The sequence below is a fragment of the Lissotriton helveticus genome, chromosome 6 (genome assembly GCF_964261635.1).
Source record: "Lissotriton helveticus chromosome 6, aLisHel1.1, whole genome shotgun sequence".
NCBI lineage: Eukaryota > Metazoa > Chordata > Amphibia > Caudata > Salamandridae > Lissotriton > Lissotriton helveticus.
Genome location: NC_136067.1, coordinates 427,762,521 through 427,781,584, shown reverse-complemented (window position 1 = coordinate 427,781,584; position 19,064 = coordinate 427,762,521). Strand labels below are relative to the sequence as shown.

Here is a 19,064-nt window from a genome sequence, read left to right as displayed (position 1 = left end):
AGACCCATGCATATTGCTCTAAGAAACAGAAAACCAACATCTTCCTTGTTTTAACTTTTAGCACTATTCCATCCACATCTTAATAAATCCAAACTTCCTCAGCAAATTAACTATATATTTTTTTGCATCTCATCAAAAACAACTTCTATCCAGCTACAGTGCAGGTTTTGATATGGCCACTCAATTTCCTTGCCTGCACCCATGTTTGTATTCTCAATTTATGCTACTTCAAGAACCAGTTCCCAAGGCCTTACGTTCCATAAAAACAGGGAATCCACCCTCAGCACTGATTACCCACACTTTACACTGGATTCCCCATTGTACATGTGGCCATCACCTCAGAGACTGCTACTGATGGCTTTTGGATACCCCCTTCTTGCTTAAGATTGGAGGACTTTTAAGGTTTCTGTGGAGGTTTCTTCCAAACCCACATCCAGCTTTGCAGTCAGCTAACATATGAAGGTCTGAGATCAGGAGTTCCAGACAGTTAAATTAAACTATCATTGATCAGGGTGAATCTACAGCTATTAGATGCCATTTATTAGAACCCAAACAAGGAAACAACTGCTTGTGGACACCGTGTGCTGCTAAAGAATATTTTTCTCCAAGGGATATCCAACCATGCACAATTTGTGTTGCTCGCATACCATTACTATGCATATGCCCTACATTCTCGGGCAGTAGGGAGACAGCAGGCTTTGTAGTGGTGAGCAAAACTGCACCTAAAGTCCAGGCCACAGAGGAAAATTATTTCATCTGGTGCTCATAAATGCTTTCAAATTTTCTTACTGAATCTAACAGTGAGATACGTAGAACTGTCAATCTCTGTAACGACCAATTCATATTTAAACTAATATTATTCATAGATTACAGTATTATGCTGAGCTTTTACTGCATGCCCAAGGATGTCTTTGGGGCGGTGAAAAAACAACAACATAAAAATCACAAAGAGCATGCCCAGGCAATGAATAAATGTGCCAAGTACAATATAAACAATCACATTTTAGAAGATTCATTTAGTCTGAGGTGACTGGAAACAGAAAGGATGATATGAGAAAGACAGCAGAGACTTCTCAAAAACAAACTATTCTCATTTTTGTTTTTAAAACATGTACGGTTGAGAAAAGAATATAGCCTGAAGCACAACAATATAACCACTACTAAAGACAGTCTTTGATGTTACCCTTTTAAGTTTATTTGGCCCAGTCTCAAAGTGTTTATCAAATACTGGCTCATAATCTGGGGAAAAAAAATTGACAACTCATCAAAATGAGGGCTAATAAAAACCAGCAATAAACATTATGGGATGTGGGACATGGTTACTAAAACATCATTTGTTCAAGTAAACTACATATAGGTCTCAGAATTAATCTAGTAATCTGTGGAAAAGATTATAGGTGACAGGGCTGGTTAATACTGCATTACGAAATACATTTGGGACTCGGCTGAGTGTTTCAACATGGAGCCTTTGGGCATTTAAAGATCTGATGGAAATTCCATTTCTGAAGGCTCTTCCAGAATTATCGCGAACTTAACTATGAGTCCAATCCTCTTACTAGATTTTCATAGCATTATTTTTGGGTTTGCACCTTCACTCTTCTCACACTGGTCAAGATGGTATTTTTTTGTGCACATAGGGGCTGAATGCTCCTGATAGATGGAAGCACTGAATGCAGTTTTGCAGGTGAAGAAGCTAAATAATTAAGATGCAAATAATTTAGAATAATAGCCATATGTACAATATTAACCTACAATTTAAAGATGAAAGGACAAGCATTTTAAATGAGCAGACTGCACTATGCAGACAGTTATTAATATAGGCTACAGCAATGCTAAAATGCAAGTTTTTCTTTAGTCAGAAGTGAACTCTACAATGTTGAAATGTGCAGAATGGAATTTAGAGACCTGGCCTTAATGTGAAATGCTTGGCAATAGTCATGGTAACTGCAGAATGTTCCGGTTTAACACATTTATTACATTTAGCTAAGAAACATTTGATTGTAATAATCAAACTTACTATTTACCCTATATTTCACATAGTGTTTGAATAGAATAGTTGCATATTTTAAAACCGTGTTTCGTGTTCATTTTAATGAAACGCATTACTAAACCGTATTCTTTGCAAGTTGATATTGATCTTCTTTAGCATGGTTCATTGTTTACGCAATGGAACATTTAACAATAGATGGTTAAACTGCTTATGATGCCTACGGGGAAATGAGACTTATGAATCAAGAAACTACATATGCAAGATGTCTGTGACAAACTCTGTGATAAAACTTTGTGAGCCGCATGTTACTTTGTGGGAAAGAAGAGCTGAACTCGAGCTCAAACGAATGCTGCTGCCTGATTGGATCCGAATGTGTGTTCCTAATGTAGATCAACTCATTCCAAGCAGGTTTTCCCAGACACCCATGTTATTTCCTTGTCCTTGACCGACAGCTTTGGCTACCGCTGCTGCTGTTGATCACTTGCCTTTTTACAGATGCTCGATATTTACAGATTGCTACTGCACCTGTGTGCTTATTTGCTCAAACTGTTTTAGCTCCGCCGAGTTTCATGAACTACCCTAATGGGAAGTTTAACTGCTTTAATTGGATTTTGAGCATTATCCTCTCTTTGTCTCACTCTTTTCCTTTGAACTCGAACTCTTCACGAGTTCTAATAACTCTTAAATGCTGGTCCTCTAGAATAGGGTATTTGTCCTTTATGAAACGTGCTTGATGCATTATTTGTTCCAACCATATTTTCATAAGATTTCTGTAAACTTACTTGAATTTATCAATTAATCTTAACAGAACATTTTTTTTGCTAAAGTCTTAATGAAAAATAAACTTTTAAACTAATTTAAACTCTCACTAGATTTAGGATGATCATTTTGTTATGATGATGAAATAGCTCTGGATTCAAAACATGGGGGCAAAGATCCATCACCTGAAGCGAGCAACACTCATAAGCCAGCACATAAACAAAGCTTAACCCTGAAACTGATGGTAAAAAAAAGGTTGAACCATATTATTTAAATTGTGCCCCAACTCCGTGCTATCACAGTGTAACGTAGTCGAGGCGGGTACACGTACCCCTCGGGAATGGTGGAGTCCGTGCCCTGTTGACCCTACCTCATCTCCTTCTTTCCAGACCGACCGGTGGAAAGACGAACCGTTGGCTATGCCAATGCTGGTTAGTTCGTGTTTTGAGCCACGCCTTAATTACATTTCCGCTCATGTTGGAAAGGATTCCTACTTCCGCTTCTTTAGCTACGTCCTTCTTTAAAACGTCTTAAGCACTGAGTTGAAGCAGATGTCATGCTGATAAAACAGTTTAAACAACATTTGAATGTAATTATTCTTGCTGCACGTCTAGACTTTAACTCGAAAGTAAAACATTACGACACGAAGAGTATTTACCTTGATACCAGGCGAAAAGGTTGTGACCGGCACTAAAGTGAATCAGCGTTCCGTCTGTTGAGGCTACTACGCGTCATTACTTAGTGCTTCTAATTAACTTACAAACTTATTTCACGCGTGCACACTTAACATTATTGTATGTCCCTGTTGGCTGGCACTAAAGTAAGGAAGGAGCAACTACACTGCCCCCAAGTTTTCAAGGGCTTTAAGTTATCCAGTACTAGTATTCCTAAACGCATTTCTTCTATACCTCTACGGTTTTCGGTAGAAGCCTAGAAATACAAGCACCCCCGGTACTTCCTAAAGTTAAGCATGAAGCGCCAGCTGGCTTACCGACTGCTGAGGCAGAAAACAGACATGCGATGTTTGCAAACAGCAAAGGCTCTCTGTGAGGTCTTTGCAAGCTATGGAAGCAAATGGTGGGGGCCTGAAGGAGGAGGGGGTGCGAGGGATGGGGGAAGCTGGCTGGGGAGAGAATGCAGAGCGCACGCTGGGCGAAGCCCTTTGATGTGCTGTGAGCGGCCGGGAATGAATGATTAGGGGAGGAGAAGCGGGAAAGTGAAAGTACGGCCGGCCTGCGGCCGGCCATAAATAATTAGGGGAGGAGAAGCCCTGGCCGTGAATGCGCGTGCATGTTGCTCACGTGGTTCACATGCACTGCAAGAAAACGCCATGAAAACGCCAGCAAAAAGCTGGTGGTTTCATGATGTTTTCGCCGCTTAAATTCTCGCTCCGCTCGATGCGCATGCGCGCATCGATAGGTCGCGAGACCTAAAAACCCCCGGTTCGTACATTTCCTTTTGTTTTGTTCCTTGCCTCCATTACCCTTTCCTACCCTGTACCGCACCTCCTACCCGACCCCCTTGTTCACCGTGCACTTAAAACTAAGGGAGAGCACTGTTCACTGGGGTTACCCTCACGCTACCCGGTCCCTAAAAGGTGCACTTATGGAAGAGGACTTGAACTAACGGCCTCCCTCTTTTTGGTCTCTTGTATGTGACGGAGACGGCGTGGGATCAGCGAGGCAACACCCCGAAGCCCCAACACACGAGGGAAGACTACAGCCACGGATCCTAGCGCGTTCTCCCGTGACCGCTTGACTCAGAGGAGGAGACGGACATTTGTATATAAAAGCTCTCTGAAAATAAAACCTTCTTTACCCACATCACCTGGTGTCAAGGTCGTCCCTTCTCCCACACACAGGTATTGGTCAAGAGCTACTATATATGGGCCATCAGGCGGGGAAAGGCAGTGTGACACTGGATAATAATCCAGACCACAGTATGGTCCTTAACCCTGCATGTTGCGATTTCATCTCTTTCCTGAGACAGGGTACTTGCTATTGCTTACATTTCTATCCTCCTGCTTTGAGGGATGCTCTAACAGGCTGCACCAAGCCACTCACAGGAACACAAATTGAGCAGAATAGATACACGGAGGCTTTGTTGTAGAAAAGGGAAGCATAACAACCAGAGGAGACCAGGAGTGTGAGAGGGACTACATTAGCTATCCCAGATTCTATGGACGTACTTGCAGAGGCTGAGAGCAACTTGCTCACCCTGCTATCCCCTGCAAAGATAGTGAAAACACCATGACACCAGTCATGGACTGTCAGGAGCTGCACCTTCATCTGCTTCAGATCCCCAGCCACGACATTGTCACCACTGATGGGTTTTAAGTGTAGCAGCGCCCCCGTCATCAGCAGACATGGTGGATTCACACCGATGCAGTCACAGTCATGCAGCAGCTCCCGCTCCCCACACTCCACTTGCTCTCATTCATCTACCTGAATGAGAGCTGCACGTCACCAGCAGGCCATCATCGGAGTAGAGCAGCCTTGTATGTCTAGGACTGTGCCCCAGAGTAAGAGAGGCTCTATCATTTAGGTTGGCAGAATAATCCACAGGGGATCCTTAACTAGGGGTTCAAGATCTTCCTACTTGATCAGCTTTCTGCCACGCACTGTGAATCGGTCTAAATTCCCTACTCCTGAAAGTTAAACATGCAGATGTGGAAAGAGGAGCAAGACTGTGGACTGGTTCACCAACACGGCTGGGATGGTCTGTGCATATTCTATGACCAGAGGTTTGCTCTCCAATGAAAAGGCTCAGAAGGATTAATTCATCATACTCCTTTTAAACACCAGACAGAGGATGCCTCTTCCCTGCAGCACACATACCTACCCGGAAGGACAACATTCACTAAGGTATCAGCCTGACAGTAGGACAAAAACAAAGCATTTACTAAGAGCTATAGCAGAATTCCAGTAAAGGCTGAAATAACCCCTAGGGCACACGCCTGGCAGTGAAATTATAGGTTTAAGACCAACAGGCCAACAGTAAGCTACGGTGTAAAACTGGGTGCCTGGTGACACAGAGTAAAACCATACTATCTGTAAAACAAGGCGTACCCCAATGTGAGGTCCAACTGGAAACTTGGGTGATCCATCAATGTTATATTTATGAACACAGTCCATGAGAAACAATACCTCACTACCTGAGACAAAGAAAAAAGTAAAACATGTCTGATACCTTTCCTCATCTGCAAATCTCGAAAGTTTCTGGAGATGAACACTAGAAAGAGTCCTCTTCATGCAGTTATGGTGAGGTTAAACCGCACAAGGGCATTGAATGCTGGCCCAGCACGTACATTAGACAAAACCGGTGGGAGCTAGTAAAGTGAACGGCATGAGTCAGAAACCACAAAACTTCTGATTTCAACATAAAAAGTTAACCCCAGCAGAAAGGAAGCAGACAAGGGAACCATAATTTCCCCCTTAGAAGAATCCATAAGGAAGGAATTTGAGATTATCAAAAACATGAATAACTGAAAAACACATTTATTCCTGTGTTTGGAATGGTCTGGCAATTACAGGCAGGAATGTAATGCTCCCAGGCTTACAAACTTGATGAGAATTATTTATACACTCTTTCTCCCGACTCACACCAGGAACAAACCAATTGCATGGAGGAATGGGGTCCACAGGATGTACAAGTATGTCCATATAGTTTTAATCTGGCAGTGCACCGAATTACTTAAATTCAAGTTTCAATCTGAAGCCGCCCTTTTTATTAACAACGTTCAATAGTCTCACCTCTTCATACTGGTCTCATTCATATAAAATTACCTTTTCTTCATAATTAGGCAGCAGATCTTTATGAATGGTTATGATATCCATCCAGGAGTAATTCCTCTCTTTGCGGATCCTTGCCAGCTCTGGGTCAGTTTCATGATGATCTGCATCTAACTGAAATGAAATGAAGGAAAAACAATTACCGATATACACCATAGTAGCCTTTAGTTGAGAAAGGATTAACATCTATTCAATGACACTGAATACTCAATGTAGTGTCTACAACTCCTCTGTGGGCCTCTACCCTGCAATGCTATTCAATACAAGATATGTTTTTGGGGATTAAGGTGACGTTTAGAACACAGAAATTGCCTACATGGAAAAAGAGTGGTAACCCTACTGTAGCTGCAACGTTTCAGTGGTAAACAGAACATAGGATTGGCATGTCATGCAAAGAAGTGAGCAGCTTCCAGGTTTCTCCTGGAAACTTACAATGGGAACATCTGTGAAATAGACCCTTATTTTAAGAGGATGTGTTATCAATAATGAAAAGGCCATCAGCATGTAAACTGTTTGCATATTTTACTATAAAACATCAGATTTCAGAAGCTAACATGAATTAGTAATATGGCTCGGGTTCTGGGGTTAATCTTGTCCAAATAGCATTATATCCTCCCAGTGTACTTTGAGCTCCCCTATGACTTGCTCAATTGTTCAGGAAGACAAAAGCAAACGAGCAATGGCGAAGCAAATAGATCTCGCTTTTGCAAGAGTATTTTTTTCTTTGTTCTACAGAAGTGGGGGTGGATAGGAAGTGTAGACTGAATGTGTTTTTGATAATAAAAATTTAATTTTGGCTCATAAACTGATACTAGATGGATGCTATGAGTTTGTAAATAAATTGTGAGCTTTTGCGAGATCTATTAGCTTGGTCAATGATTTTAGACATGTTGCACAGCAGCCTCAAGAAAGTAAAGAAAATAATAGCTCTATGACGCGATCAACTCAAACTGCGTCATGGCGTTTTTTATCCTTTACTTTAAGTCATGTTGCACAGCAACATGGCTAAGAAACATTGCCAAAGGCAATGGATCTTGCATATGCAAAACGTTTTGGCTTTGCCAATGCCCGTTTCTTGGCTTCAAACTCTAACTCTTGAAGTAACTGCAGCAATAAACTCTGTGAACTGCTACTTTCGGTTCTGAGAGAAATGGTCCAAATGTTAATTTAATGTTGGCCAGAGCCTGAAGCTCTTCAAAGCTACTTTTCGCATTGCTGTGGACTGAGGGACATTTTTGACACACACAACTGTTGTGTCGAAGGACTTGAGCAATAACATTTCTTATATGTTTGACATTGTAAATATTGCTCTACAGAGGATATTGAAAAGATACAAAAATATCTAGGTCTAGATTTATGAAAGTCATGATTTCCATATTAATCTTTTTATTTTTATTATATTATATATGAACATAATATTATGCTCAAAGTATTATGCAAATGGTTAGTATAAAAGGAACATAGCTCAGGGTCAGGCCACTGGAATTACGTGGCAGGAGAGGGCCAAATTATGCGGCAGGGTTGAGTAAATTATGTAGCATAAGAGGTGTGGCGCCGCGGCCAGGGCGACTGACGCTGGAATCTGGGGACCACGGTTCGATCCCCGGCTCCGGCGGCAGGTCAGCCCAGCACCATGTGACTCTGGGCAATAGCTCGCTTAATCTTCCCGACGGCCCCCCAGCGCCTAGAGACCCTTACGGGTGATTGTGCGCTTTACAAATGTGGACTTTACTTTACTTTACGGCACATTTTGTAACAGCTGTACTTAATTTCGTTATTTTTAAACTTGGCAACACTGTCTGGGCATTGGTTGTATCTCCTTAGTACCAGTTTAACACTCAAATATAGCAATAAGCAACAGAAAGTTGAGCAGTCTAGCTTCGTAAAGGGCCTTCCACTGAGCGGTAACACGTGCAGCTGCATTTTTCGTAACTTTTGTACCATTTTTTTTTTCCAGAGTTTTATATAGCGCGAACTAGAACCGAACCGAATCAGTTACTTGAAACAAAAACTTGTTTTAATCTGCAGATTATGTGGCAAATCTATAAATATACCAAAATCGCAGTGGCCGCAAAATCGCATAATTGCAGAGGTCCTGCTCATTGTGACATAACTTTTAGATATATCCCCATCTTCTTCTTGTGAATTGATCTATTGTGATGGATTGAGGCCTTCGTTATGTAAAAGTAGGGTAAATAAACATTAAATCGCAGCAAAGGGCTTCAATATGTCAAGCTGAAAATCAGTTAGGCACAGCTTTAAGAAAAAAGGCTTTTAAACTTTAATCTTGGGTGTGCTAGAGAGCCTGGAGCAAGATGGCCGCACTATAGTGCGGCTCTGCTGGCCAGGCCCACAATCCTTCCAATATCTGCGGATCCATAGCCCTTCGGACCCCCAAACCAACAGCGTTTAATTGTCGCTGCGGAGTGGGGCCTGCGCTTGTACAGCCAAGACGAGCAGAGGCATTGTTAGCCCGGCATTCAGCCTGGTGAGTTCCCGGGTACTGCTACCTCGAGGGTGCCTAAGATGGTGGCGTAACCACATCAACTCAGCATAGACCAAGAAGCCAACGGTGCGGTGGACAACGCTGTTCCGAACCAGTGAGGCAAGGTAGGTGAATTGCGGGCGCGGACAGACGCTGAGGTGGTGCGCCGCATGCACTGGAGAGCGGTCGGACTGAACAGAGAGCCGCGGCAGGTGCGCACCGGGGTGCCCTGGCGGCGCGCTTCGAGCCTCAGCAACATACAGCAAGGTGCTGGATAGAGCTGTTGGGCGGCCCGCACCGGTGGCTGCGGGGTGCCGTGCTGCTGCTGCAGTGTAATTGTGGGACAACATCGTGACCTCAGTAAGTGCTGCTCGCTTGCTGATTGTGTGGCCTGCAGGTGCGCCAGTCCTGGTGTCGCATGTGTGGGCTGGGCGCGGAGGAACGGGGGCCTGTTCTGAAAAGGTACCCGCACGACGACCACGTGCGAGTACTGTATCAGCCTCTGAACTTCGGCTGTGTGTGCGGTGGCACTCGGCGCTGGGACGGGTCGGACAGCGGATATAGCGGACGTGTGGGACCCAGTTGGGGGATGCGCAAGTGCGGAACTTGGAGCTCGTGGGGGCCCGTCTTCCGATGCTGTGCTAAGGAGACCTTTAACCTCTGGAAAGTGCACACAGGAGAGGAGCGCTTGCAGGTCCCGGCTGAGGAGCGAACTTGGCGAGCCGTAGCTGCATGGGGTCCATCCTTGGGAAGGTTTCATGACAGAGTGGCTCTGAAACAGACACCAGTACAGGGCAGAAAATAGCGGCAGCCTAACTGGCAGAAGCAGATAATACACTGGTTGCCACACACGGCGTGAGTAGTCTAACAGACTGACGGCGTGTAGTGCATTGTATTGCAATGGCTACCTCCGCACATAGGCCTTGTGCCTGCAGCCTATCTCTTAGCCCAGTGTACGACCCCTGTGGACATAAGAGTAAGCATAGTGAGGCGAGCTGGGCACGGAGACTCCGCGGACCGTGTGAGGCATGAGCACGGCGGTCTGTCTGTGTTGGGACTTGACTGCGTAGAGCTGCGGTGCGGTGCATAGGGAATCAAGCGGTCAGACAACGATTACAGTGCTTGGGACTGTGACGTAGGAGCTACGAATACCCATCTGCCTTCGCCATCGGCAAGTTGGACAAGGAGCAGTCGAAACTGTCCTTTGAATCCCGCCGGACAAGTCGCCCAGCCGGGGCGCACTCAGACACGGAGCTAGACCAGCAGCAGGCACAGCCCGCCCTGCTGAAGGCAACACTACTAGCAATGCAGCAGAGCCTACAATCCATTGATGGCAAAATCGACAATGTGTATCTTAGGATGGAAAAAATGCAAGCAACACTGGATAAACAAGGCGAGAGACTCACAACAGCAGAACGCCAAATCTCAGCTGTGGAGGATGAAGTGTATGCCATGGCGGATAAATGTCAGGAAATGGAAAAATTGCTGGAGGTCATCAGGGCCAAAAATGAGGACCTCTCGGCGCACTCTCGGCGCTGTAACCTACGGTAATGATATTGGTCAAGAAAGGAACACCCTTCAAACTGTTGTCAATGGACTCGGATCAACTAGGACGCTTCACATTGTTGCAGGGCAATCTGGCGGGGACAGTACTCGCCATCATTAACACATATGGTACTAACATTGATGACCCCGATTTTTATCAGTGCCTTAAAACCAAACTATTCCAGTTACACTACGATTTGGTGATATGGGGGAGTGACATGAACACATACTTAAACCCACACATGGACAGAAGCGCAAACACAGCGTGGCAGGGGAAGCGATTGGCTAAAGTGATTCAGGACATTATGCACACTCTCCATATGAGAGACATCTGGAGAGATAGACATCCACATACCAGGGAAGGCACCTTTACCTCAGCCGTACACAAATCTTGGTCCAGACTGGATTACTGGCTCGGAGTCAATGGCATCCTGGGTCACTGAGGTCCGGCATTTGGCACAAACACTCTCCGATCACGCCCCCATTGCACTAGACATCAATATCCTGACTAGGCATCATCAACCATTTCAGTGGCGCCTAAAACCGTCATCCCTGCTAGACCCAGTCTTCAAAGAAGGTATTCACCAAGCTATCGAACTGTTATTTGAAGAGAACGTAGGTAGTGTTGAGGACGCAGGCACACTATAGGAGGCCTTTAAGGCTACCATCAGAGGGACCTGTATAGGACTACAGACTGGGGTATTGAGGTCCTAACGCTCTCGTGTGAAACAGATTAAGACAGAGATCTTGCAGCATGAGAGAGAATACTCGCATACACTGAATCCAAGTACGTTGGTGGAGATCAGGCTGCTAGTGACTGAGTACATCGAGACTGCAGACCAAGAAATCAAACATATGTCCAGATGTTGGAGGGGATGCCCTGGCCGCACACTAGCCTCCAAATTAAGGGGAGAGATCACAGGAATATGTCACACAGTTAGAGAGTGAGGATGGCGCGACTTATTATAATACCCAGGAGATTGTAGAGTGTTTCCAGGACTATTACACCTCACTCTATAGCTTTGGCACATAAGCCAACAGTGGGGAAATCCAAGACTTTTTTGAGACAATCGCTTTGGCATGGCTCTCGAACAGCCAGCGTGAGAACCTCATGCAGCCCCTCACCGTAGACGATGTAAAAGCGACCATAAGGTCCCTGCCCTCTGGTAATGCAGCGGGTATGGATGGTCTGCCGGGGGAATTTTAGAAGTAACATGTAGATATCCTGGCCCCACATCTGGTAAATATGTATGGTGAGGCATTTGAAAAGGGCTCGCTTCCTCCAACTCTCTGAGAAGCACTAATAGTCACCTTGTTGAAACCGGGGAAAAGGGCAGATCGCTGCAAATCATATCGACCGTTGTCCCTGTTTAATATAGATGACAAAATCATCGCTAAGGTAATCGCCACAAAACTGTAGCCCCTACAGCGCGTACTGGTCCTACCGGATCAACCAGGCTTCGTGCGCTCCCGCTCAACATCTCATAACTTGCGCATTCTATTGTCTATCCTACACCACTTAGATCCAGAATATAGGGCAGTGGCAGTGCTACTTGATGCCGCTAAGCTTTCTGATTTGGTCAGATGGGGATGTATGATCGCCACGCTGCAACGGATGAGCCTACAGTTTCCATTCCAACGGTGGCCAGAGATCCTCTATACAGCTCCGACGGCGAGAGTGCGCATTAACAACTGTCACTCTTGAGCCATTTAACATTTGCAAAGGCACCAGACAGGGGTGCCCACTCTCCCCCATCCTATTTGCGATCATTATGGTGCCCTTAGCATGTGTGGTGCCCCAAAGATATGCTAGGGCCGCGCTGCAATTTAGTTAGCCCCGGTGATATTCTCCATGTGTGCAGTTGACATGGCTTTGTATATACATAACCCAGAGGAGCATCTGCATGAGCTTATCAGTGAATATATTAAATACGAGCATCTGTCGGGGTTCCGAATTAACTAGGGCAAGTCGTCTGTCTTTCCACTCACACTAGGTACCTTGCAGTTTCAGATGGAATACACTTTAGAATGGACAACAGAACCGGTTAGGTACTTAGGGTTATGGGTGCACGCCGATCCGGAGGTAGTGCTAAGGGAGAATTTTGGCAAGACTTTGTCCACTATAGGCGACTACGTGAATAGATGGATAGGTCTACCTCTTTCTCTTGCAGACAGAATAGCAGTAATACAAATTACTGTTCTTCCCCGGTTTTTATACCTCTTCACAAATGTCCCCATCAAGTTAACTAAGGCCTTCTTTTCGCAGCTTCGCTCAATTTTGAAACGTCTGGTCTGGGCAAACAAAAAATTCAGATGTAGCTGGAGCACTTTGACTAGACCTTACTCACAGGGGGTGTTTGCAGCACCAGCTCTAGATCTGTGCTCAGGCGCAGTTTGCCCATTATTGTTCTTTTCCTCCCCCCTTTCATTCCACATGTGGTGGGTGAGGCAGATGATATGTCACCAGACCGCTTAGTGACACTGATCTCTAAAGGTAAGTCCACCTACCCATTCAGGGACATGTGCCCGGCCGACTGTACTGCTCAGGCATGGTGCGCGATGGCGAGACGCATGGGCGGACGACTAGTATATGCCCCTGCTCTGCGACTAGCATATCAACCTAGACTCTTGGTGACTCAGGAAAAGATGCTGGACACACTGGCAGACCTGGGCTTGAGCACAATGGGAGATGTATACCCGGAAGGCACCTTCATCCTGATGGAGGAGTTGAAAGAGCGCCGTCCTTGTGACTTAATGTCTGTCTTTGCACTAAAGTGTTTTAACTTCAGTCATCCTACCGAACCAGTTACCTTACGGCCCCTACAAGCACTACTGTCAGGCCCATCTCGGGGTAAGTTGGTTACGGGACTTTACTGTGCTTTACAATCGGACACGGCACCCATCTCCAGTTCTGCACGTGTACACTGGGAACAGGCGCTAGGGTACACTCTTAGAGACGAGGGCTGGGAGTTCTGTTGCTCCATGACTAGGCGACTAACAGTGAACTGTAATCTATGCATAATTCATTTCAAGTTTCTCCAACAGCTTTACTACACGCCATTGCAACTACACAAATATGGATTGAGAGAAACACCTAGTTATAAAAGATGCGGGGCGCAGGAGGCTGACTTCCGGCACCTTGCTTGGGACTGCTCCAAAGTTCATGAGTTTTGGACGATGGTTACATAAGCATTAACAACCATGGTTCTGGAGTAGGTAGATTGCTTGCCTCTGTGCTGCTTGGTAGGCATGGTGAAGCCTTTAAAGCCACAAAATAGGAAGCTGGTCTTAATTGCAGTATTATTAGCTGAGAGTGGCCCAAACATGGGATAGCATACAATCACCGAAATTGGATCACTGGATTAAGGACTTGGTGTTTTGCAGAGACCAATTGTCTTGTTATGCTGAAGAATTTCCCGCACCATCCCGGCCCAAAAATGTTGGATGCCGCCAACTGCATATCTATTATCTAATACTTCTGAGATGGTGGGAGATCTGCACTCACACGCGAATGTTAATATGTACCATAAGCTGATATGGGTCATTGGCCTGAATGATGTATGTTTGTTACTGTGCCTACTGTCACTCGGGGGGGGGTAATGTTGTCTGTACCATGCATAAGATGCATGTATCTTTCTTTGGAAATACAAACAAATAAAATTAAAATAAATCAATTAAAAAAAAAAACTTTAATCTTACACCCCAATTTCAAAGTATTAAATACAAATTCAACTGACAGTGAACAAATCATTTGAATTCATTTTTCCCCTAAAACATGAGCTGTATCGCTGCAGTGAGGAGGGTCTGCGCAGTTGGAGGTGGTGGGCAAGAAACTGAAGGCTCCAGAGCCAGGTGTATGTCTCTGACTCAACTTGCTGTCCTTGGGCACTTGAGCATAAAAAGAGTCGAGCTTTCTTATGTTTTCTGTCGGCCATCAAAGCTCAAACAGCATGCTCCAAGAGTTAAAGAGGAAGAAGCATCTCCTATTTTATCATATTTAACATGATGTTTGTTGCATGATTTACGGTACAAACATTTTCGAGGCTTGGCTTATGCACTGGTTCTTACAACCATTCCAGAACCTTGGCTCAGCTTGATCTCAGTTCTCATTATTATTTTGGTGGCTCGCCCACCTCTAAAAATTAGAGCTCCCCATATACCTGTGAAAATACATAGAACAGATCATCCTAACAGTGCAAACACGGTCTAGGCTCCACAAAAAAAAAAAAAGAAAATGCTTCAAACTGTAAGGCAATCATAATAGGAATAAGCATTGGCAAATCCAACTTGTTCCGCCTGTGTGACCTATTAACTTTGCCTGTGGTAATTAGCTTTGCTATACAGTGGGGCCAAAACAACAAAGTTAAAAAAACAAAGTTACAAAAAGGAGCAGATGCACAGAGATCGCGTAATTTTATAGACGAGCACCATGCATGTATCTACAAAATGGCAGTTTATTTTATGTACCAATTTGTATCAGTAAATTAACAAAATAAACACACCCACATAAAATATATAAACACACAAATAGTTATATTTTTTGCTTTTTAGGGCGCGGTGGGGAGATCAACACAGAGGGTCAGGATTGAGATTAGGAGCATGACAAGAGTAAGTAACACAGAGGTGGTGCGGAGAAAAAACAAATGGCGAGAGAAGAGGGGGGAGAGGGTGGGGCAAACAATACAGAGTGCAGGGCGAGGAAGAGAAGAAACAAGCGAGACAGAAACATGGTACGGGCAGGGGAGACGCACACGGGTGACAGACAGCAACAGAGTGCAGAGAAAGATATGTATAAGAGAGGAATCCAGAGAGACGAGAGAATCCAGCCAGCATATTCGTGCTGACAGTGAGCCGCTACTGACTGTGTGTGCAAGGAGGGCGAGGAGGACGCAAGACCGGTCTGAACTCAGTGTCAGCACCTGACTGACCCCAGGCTGAGTTTGGAACGGCAGGGGGGGTCCAATTCTGTTTGGCTCCGGTGAGCTACCGGCCACGGGTCTTCAGGGCTCCAAGCACCAAGAGCACCGAGAGCGGCAAAGTACGAGGCAGAGCATACCTCCTGTCGCCTCTTCCCGCCTCGACCCCCCCTGCGGCCGGCAGCAGTGTGGTCTTAGTGTGGAGCACGGTAGGCACCACAGACACCACGGAGATCAGGTGAGCCTTTCAGCGCGACCACAGCACCCCCACAGTCACTACAGCAACCACAGCGGAATCCAGCTAGCATAAACCACAATTGCAATCAGCGGACCGTCAGAGTGAGTGTGTGCCCACGGATCAATTAGATTGGGCGCAGCCTATGACCGGCCCTGCGCGTCCCGTGGGCCCCCCTTCCATCTACTCCTTTGTTCCCCAGACGCTGACACCCGTTAGGAGACCGCCTCGGGGAAAGTGTAACCACACAACGTCTTCTCTTTTTAACTGCCTAATCTTGGCACAACTATACTATAACTTTGCTACGCCCCGCACAAACTGTAAAGCCCGAACCACCAAGCGAAATAACTCCTCATTACAAGGCAACAATTGGGACGTGTTGACGTGGTGTAACGGGGAGTAACTGATAATAGCAGTTAGCAGTTACAGTAGTCGTAGCAGATAAGGCAGATCAAGACAGCAAAAGAAGCAAACCCTTCGGAATCCACCATTAATCTACCAATCACCGGCAAATCTCAGCGCATTACCTCTTCAATTTCCAAATCCCAGCTATTTTGGACATTTTGGCTAGCTTTGCAACCCGAGAACCTATCGTAACATATCATCACCAACTACACCTAGCCTCCCAGGAGATCAATTAAGACTCACCAAGCCCATGTTCTAAAAACTACAGACCTATCTCCCTGTTGCCGTTCCCAGCTAAGATCGTGGAACGAGCGGTTAGTCGGACTCTCTCTTCCTATCTTGAAGACCACAATTTGTTGGAAGAGGTTCAGTTCGGCTTTCGGCCGGCTCATGGGACCGAGACGGCATTGCTGACCGTTATGGACGAACTTCAAAGGTGGGCAGACAGGGGTCAGGCAGCAGCATTAATTCTGCTTGACCTGTCTGCCGCCTTTGATACGGTCAACCATGAGATCCTGCTGAGAAGGCTGAGCGAGTGTGGGGTGAGGGGTTCCGCCTTGCAGTGGTTCCGCTCCTTTTTGCGGGACAGGCAGCAGGCCGTATCCCTCCCCCCCTTTCAATCCGCCTCTCCAATGTGCTGCATGGGGTGCCCCAGGGATCAGCTATCAGCCCTATTCTCTTTAATGTGTACTTAAAACCTTTGATTGCTGTTATTAAGGCCTATGATATTGACATCATAAACTATGCGGATGACACTCAGTTGATCCTTTCATTTGAGGGTGAGGAGTCGATTTCAGTAGAAGCTTTTCATAATTGTTTGCAGGACACGGCTCGGTGGCTGCAGGAGAACTCGCTACAATTCAACACAGGAAACACTGAGGTGATCTGCTCGGCAAACAGGATTTTTCCTCGTCTTCCTAGCAACTTCTGGCCTTCGGGCATTGGATCCACTCTTTAGCCGGCTGCCAGTGTCCGCAACCTGGGCATTTTATTCGAAGACAAGCTTACTCTGGAAAGTCAGGTCACAAAAACTACTGCTTCCTGTTTTGCGATCATCAGATCCCTCCGAAAAATGGTCCCGCTACTACCTTCTCAAGTGCGCGCACAAGTGGCCAGATGCACTATTCTTAGTAGGCTCGCTTATTGCAACGCTCTCTTGCTGGACTCCCCTAACTTCCTGTTGGATAGATTGCAAAGAATCCAGTCGGCAGCCGCCAAACTTGTATTAGACTTGCCTAGAAGCTCTTCGGCTTCTGCAGCTTTAGCTGAAATTCACTGGCTCCCTGTGAGACAGAGAGTTCTTTTTATAAGTCTCTCTGCCTTGTTTTTAAAGCCCTCCACGAGACAGGACCTGTGCGCATGCGCAAAAAATTCACTTGGTACATTCCGAGAAGAACACTGCGCGCCTCGTCGGCAAGATTAGTGAAGGTTCCTAGGTTTCGTAAGGTCAGATCGGGAGGCAGATCTTTTGGGGTGGCAGCTGCTAAATTATGGAACAGCCTCCCTTGGGATATCAGGCAACTCAGAGAGCTCCTTCAATTTCGAAAAATGGTAAAAACCTGGCTGTTTCCCAGGACGTAGTGGCCGGTCCATGTTCTTTTAACTCGCTCCCCCTTGAGCCACGTTTCCCAGCGCCAGGATGCCTGCTAGGTGATAGCGCGCTTTAAAAATTTAATAAATTAATAATAATAATAATAATAATAATAAGTGTTTCACTCAGGAAAAGGGACACCAAAAAAAAAGAGACAACTGTATATAACCCCTGAGGAGATTGCAAATAGTCACGCCCAAAGGGAATGGCCTTAGGGAAATCTAAACCCAGTAAAGCCCAAAAAAATCCTAAGAAATCAGGAAATAAAAGCCCTGGGATGGAGGATTCGTCTGAAATACGTAAAGGGTCGAATGATGTAAATGGTGATATGGTGGCACCCACAGGAAGTAAAATAGCAGCTAAGGGGACTACCCCCTCACTGAATTCAAGCCCACAGATAGCGATGACGATTTCAAAGACAGTAGGCGCAAACAGTGGATCGGCAGTATCAAATCTATTAAGGATTTTTAAGCAAACATTTTAAAGCGAAGGAGACGCCTGAGAAGGAGCTGAGTGTGCTAGAGACCCCGTATATTATAGAGGACCAGGCAGCTATAAGCGTGGAATTTCTGAATCAAACTAATTTTAATATTGCGGAGACCTCGATGGAACCACGCCTTTCTTCCTCGCAAAGGTTATTCCAGTCGCTATTTATCCAGGACATAGAAATAGAGGTGGTGAAGGAAGAAAGAGCAAACCCAAGTAATTCCTTGGGTGAGGACGACTTCGCCCAGAGGAACACAGCCCTAATGGGAAAGAAAGATTGGAAAATTTCAATGTTGCCTGAACTGACCTATCAGGCCCCTCTCTGCATAGCCTGGAGGTGACGGGCTACTCCAGTGTATCTATGCTTGAGGTTATGCTGATGCTCCAGAAAACTTTGCAGGGCATTTTCGAGGTCTCAGTTTTAAAGAAGGATATTTTAAAAACACAAGGTAACCAATTTAAGAATATAATCGGGGAGTTGACACAGATTAAAGGCCTAAGGCCCTCACTAGTAAGACCAGTAGAAGCCCATGAGGAAACTAAAGCAGATAGGGGGGAAGAAGCGGTAAGGAGGAGCAGACCCCAGAAGGATGAACCAACAGTATATATACCCCACTGCCCTATGATTATAAAAAGATGTGGGGAAAGGAGGTTTTAAAAACAAAATACCCTGCTGCTAAGGAAGGGGAAAAAGTGCCCACCTAAATGCCAACCCTCAAAGCGACAGGAGAAAGGGAAAGGGGCAACCTCAGAACAAAGACCAGTTGTTAGGGTAGTGACGCCGGAAACAAAAAAGATAAGCTTCGCAGACACAGCAGCGTCCAGCTATAGTCCTGAGGTTCAACCTTGGTGGAAAACAGG

General features: G+C 45.5%; 1 protein-coding gene across 1 annotated transcript in view; it reads right to left on the bottom strand.

Annotated features, from left to right (window-relative positions):
• ADI1 (acireductone dioxygenase 1) overlaps positions 1 to 19,064 on the bottom strand; it is a 113,050-nt gene that overhangs the window by 59,327 nt on the left and 34,659 nt on the right. The window contains exon 2 of the mRNA XM_078647873.1: positions 6,535 to 6,654. Within this exon, the coding sequence (XP_078503999.1) occupies positions 6,535 to 6,654 (120 nt within the window). The remainder of the gene's footprint in view (positions 1 to 6,534; positions 6,655 to 19,064) is intronic.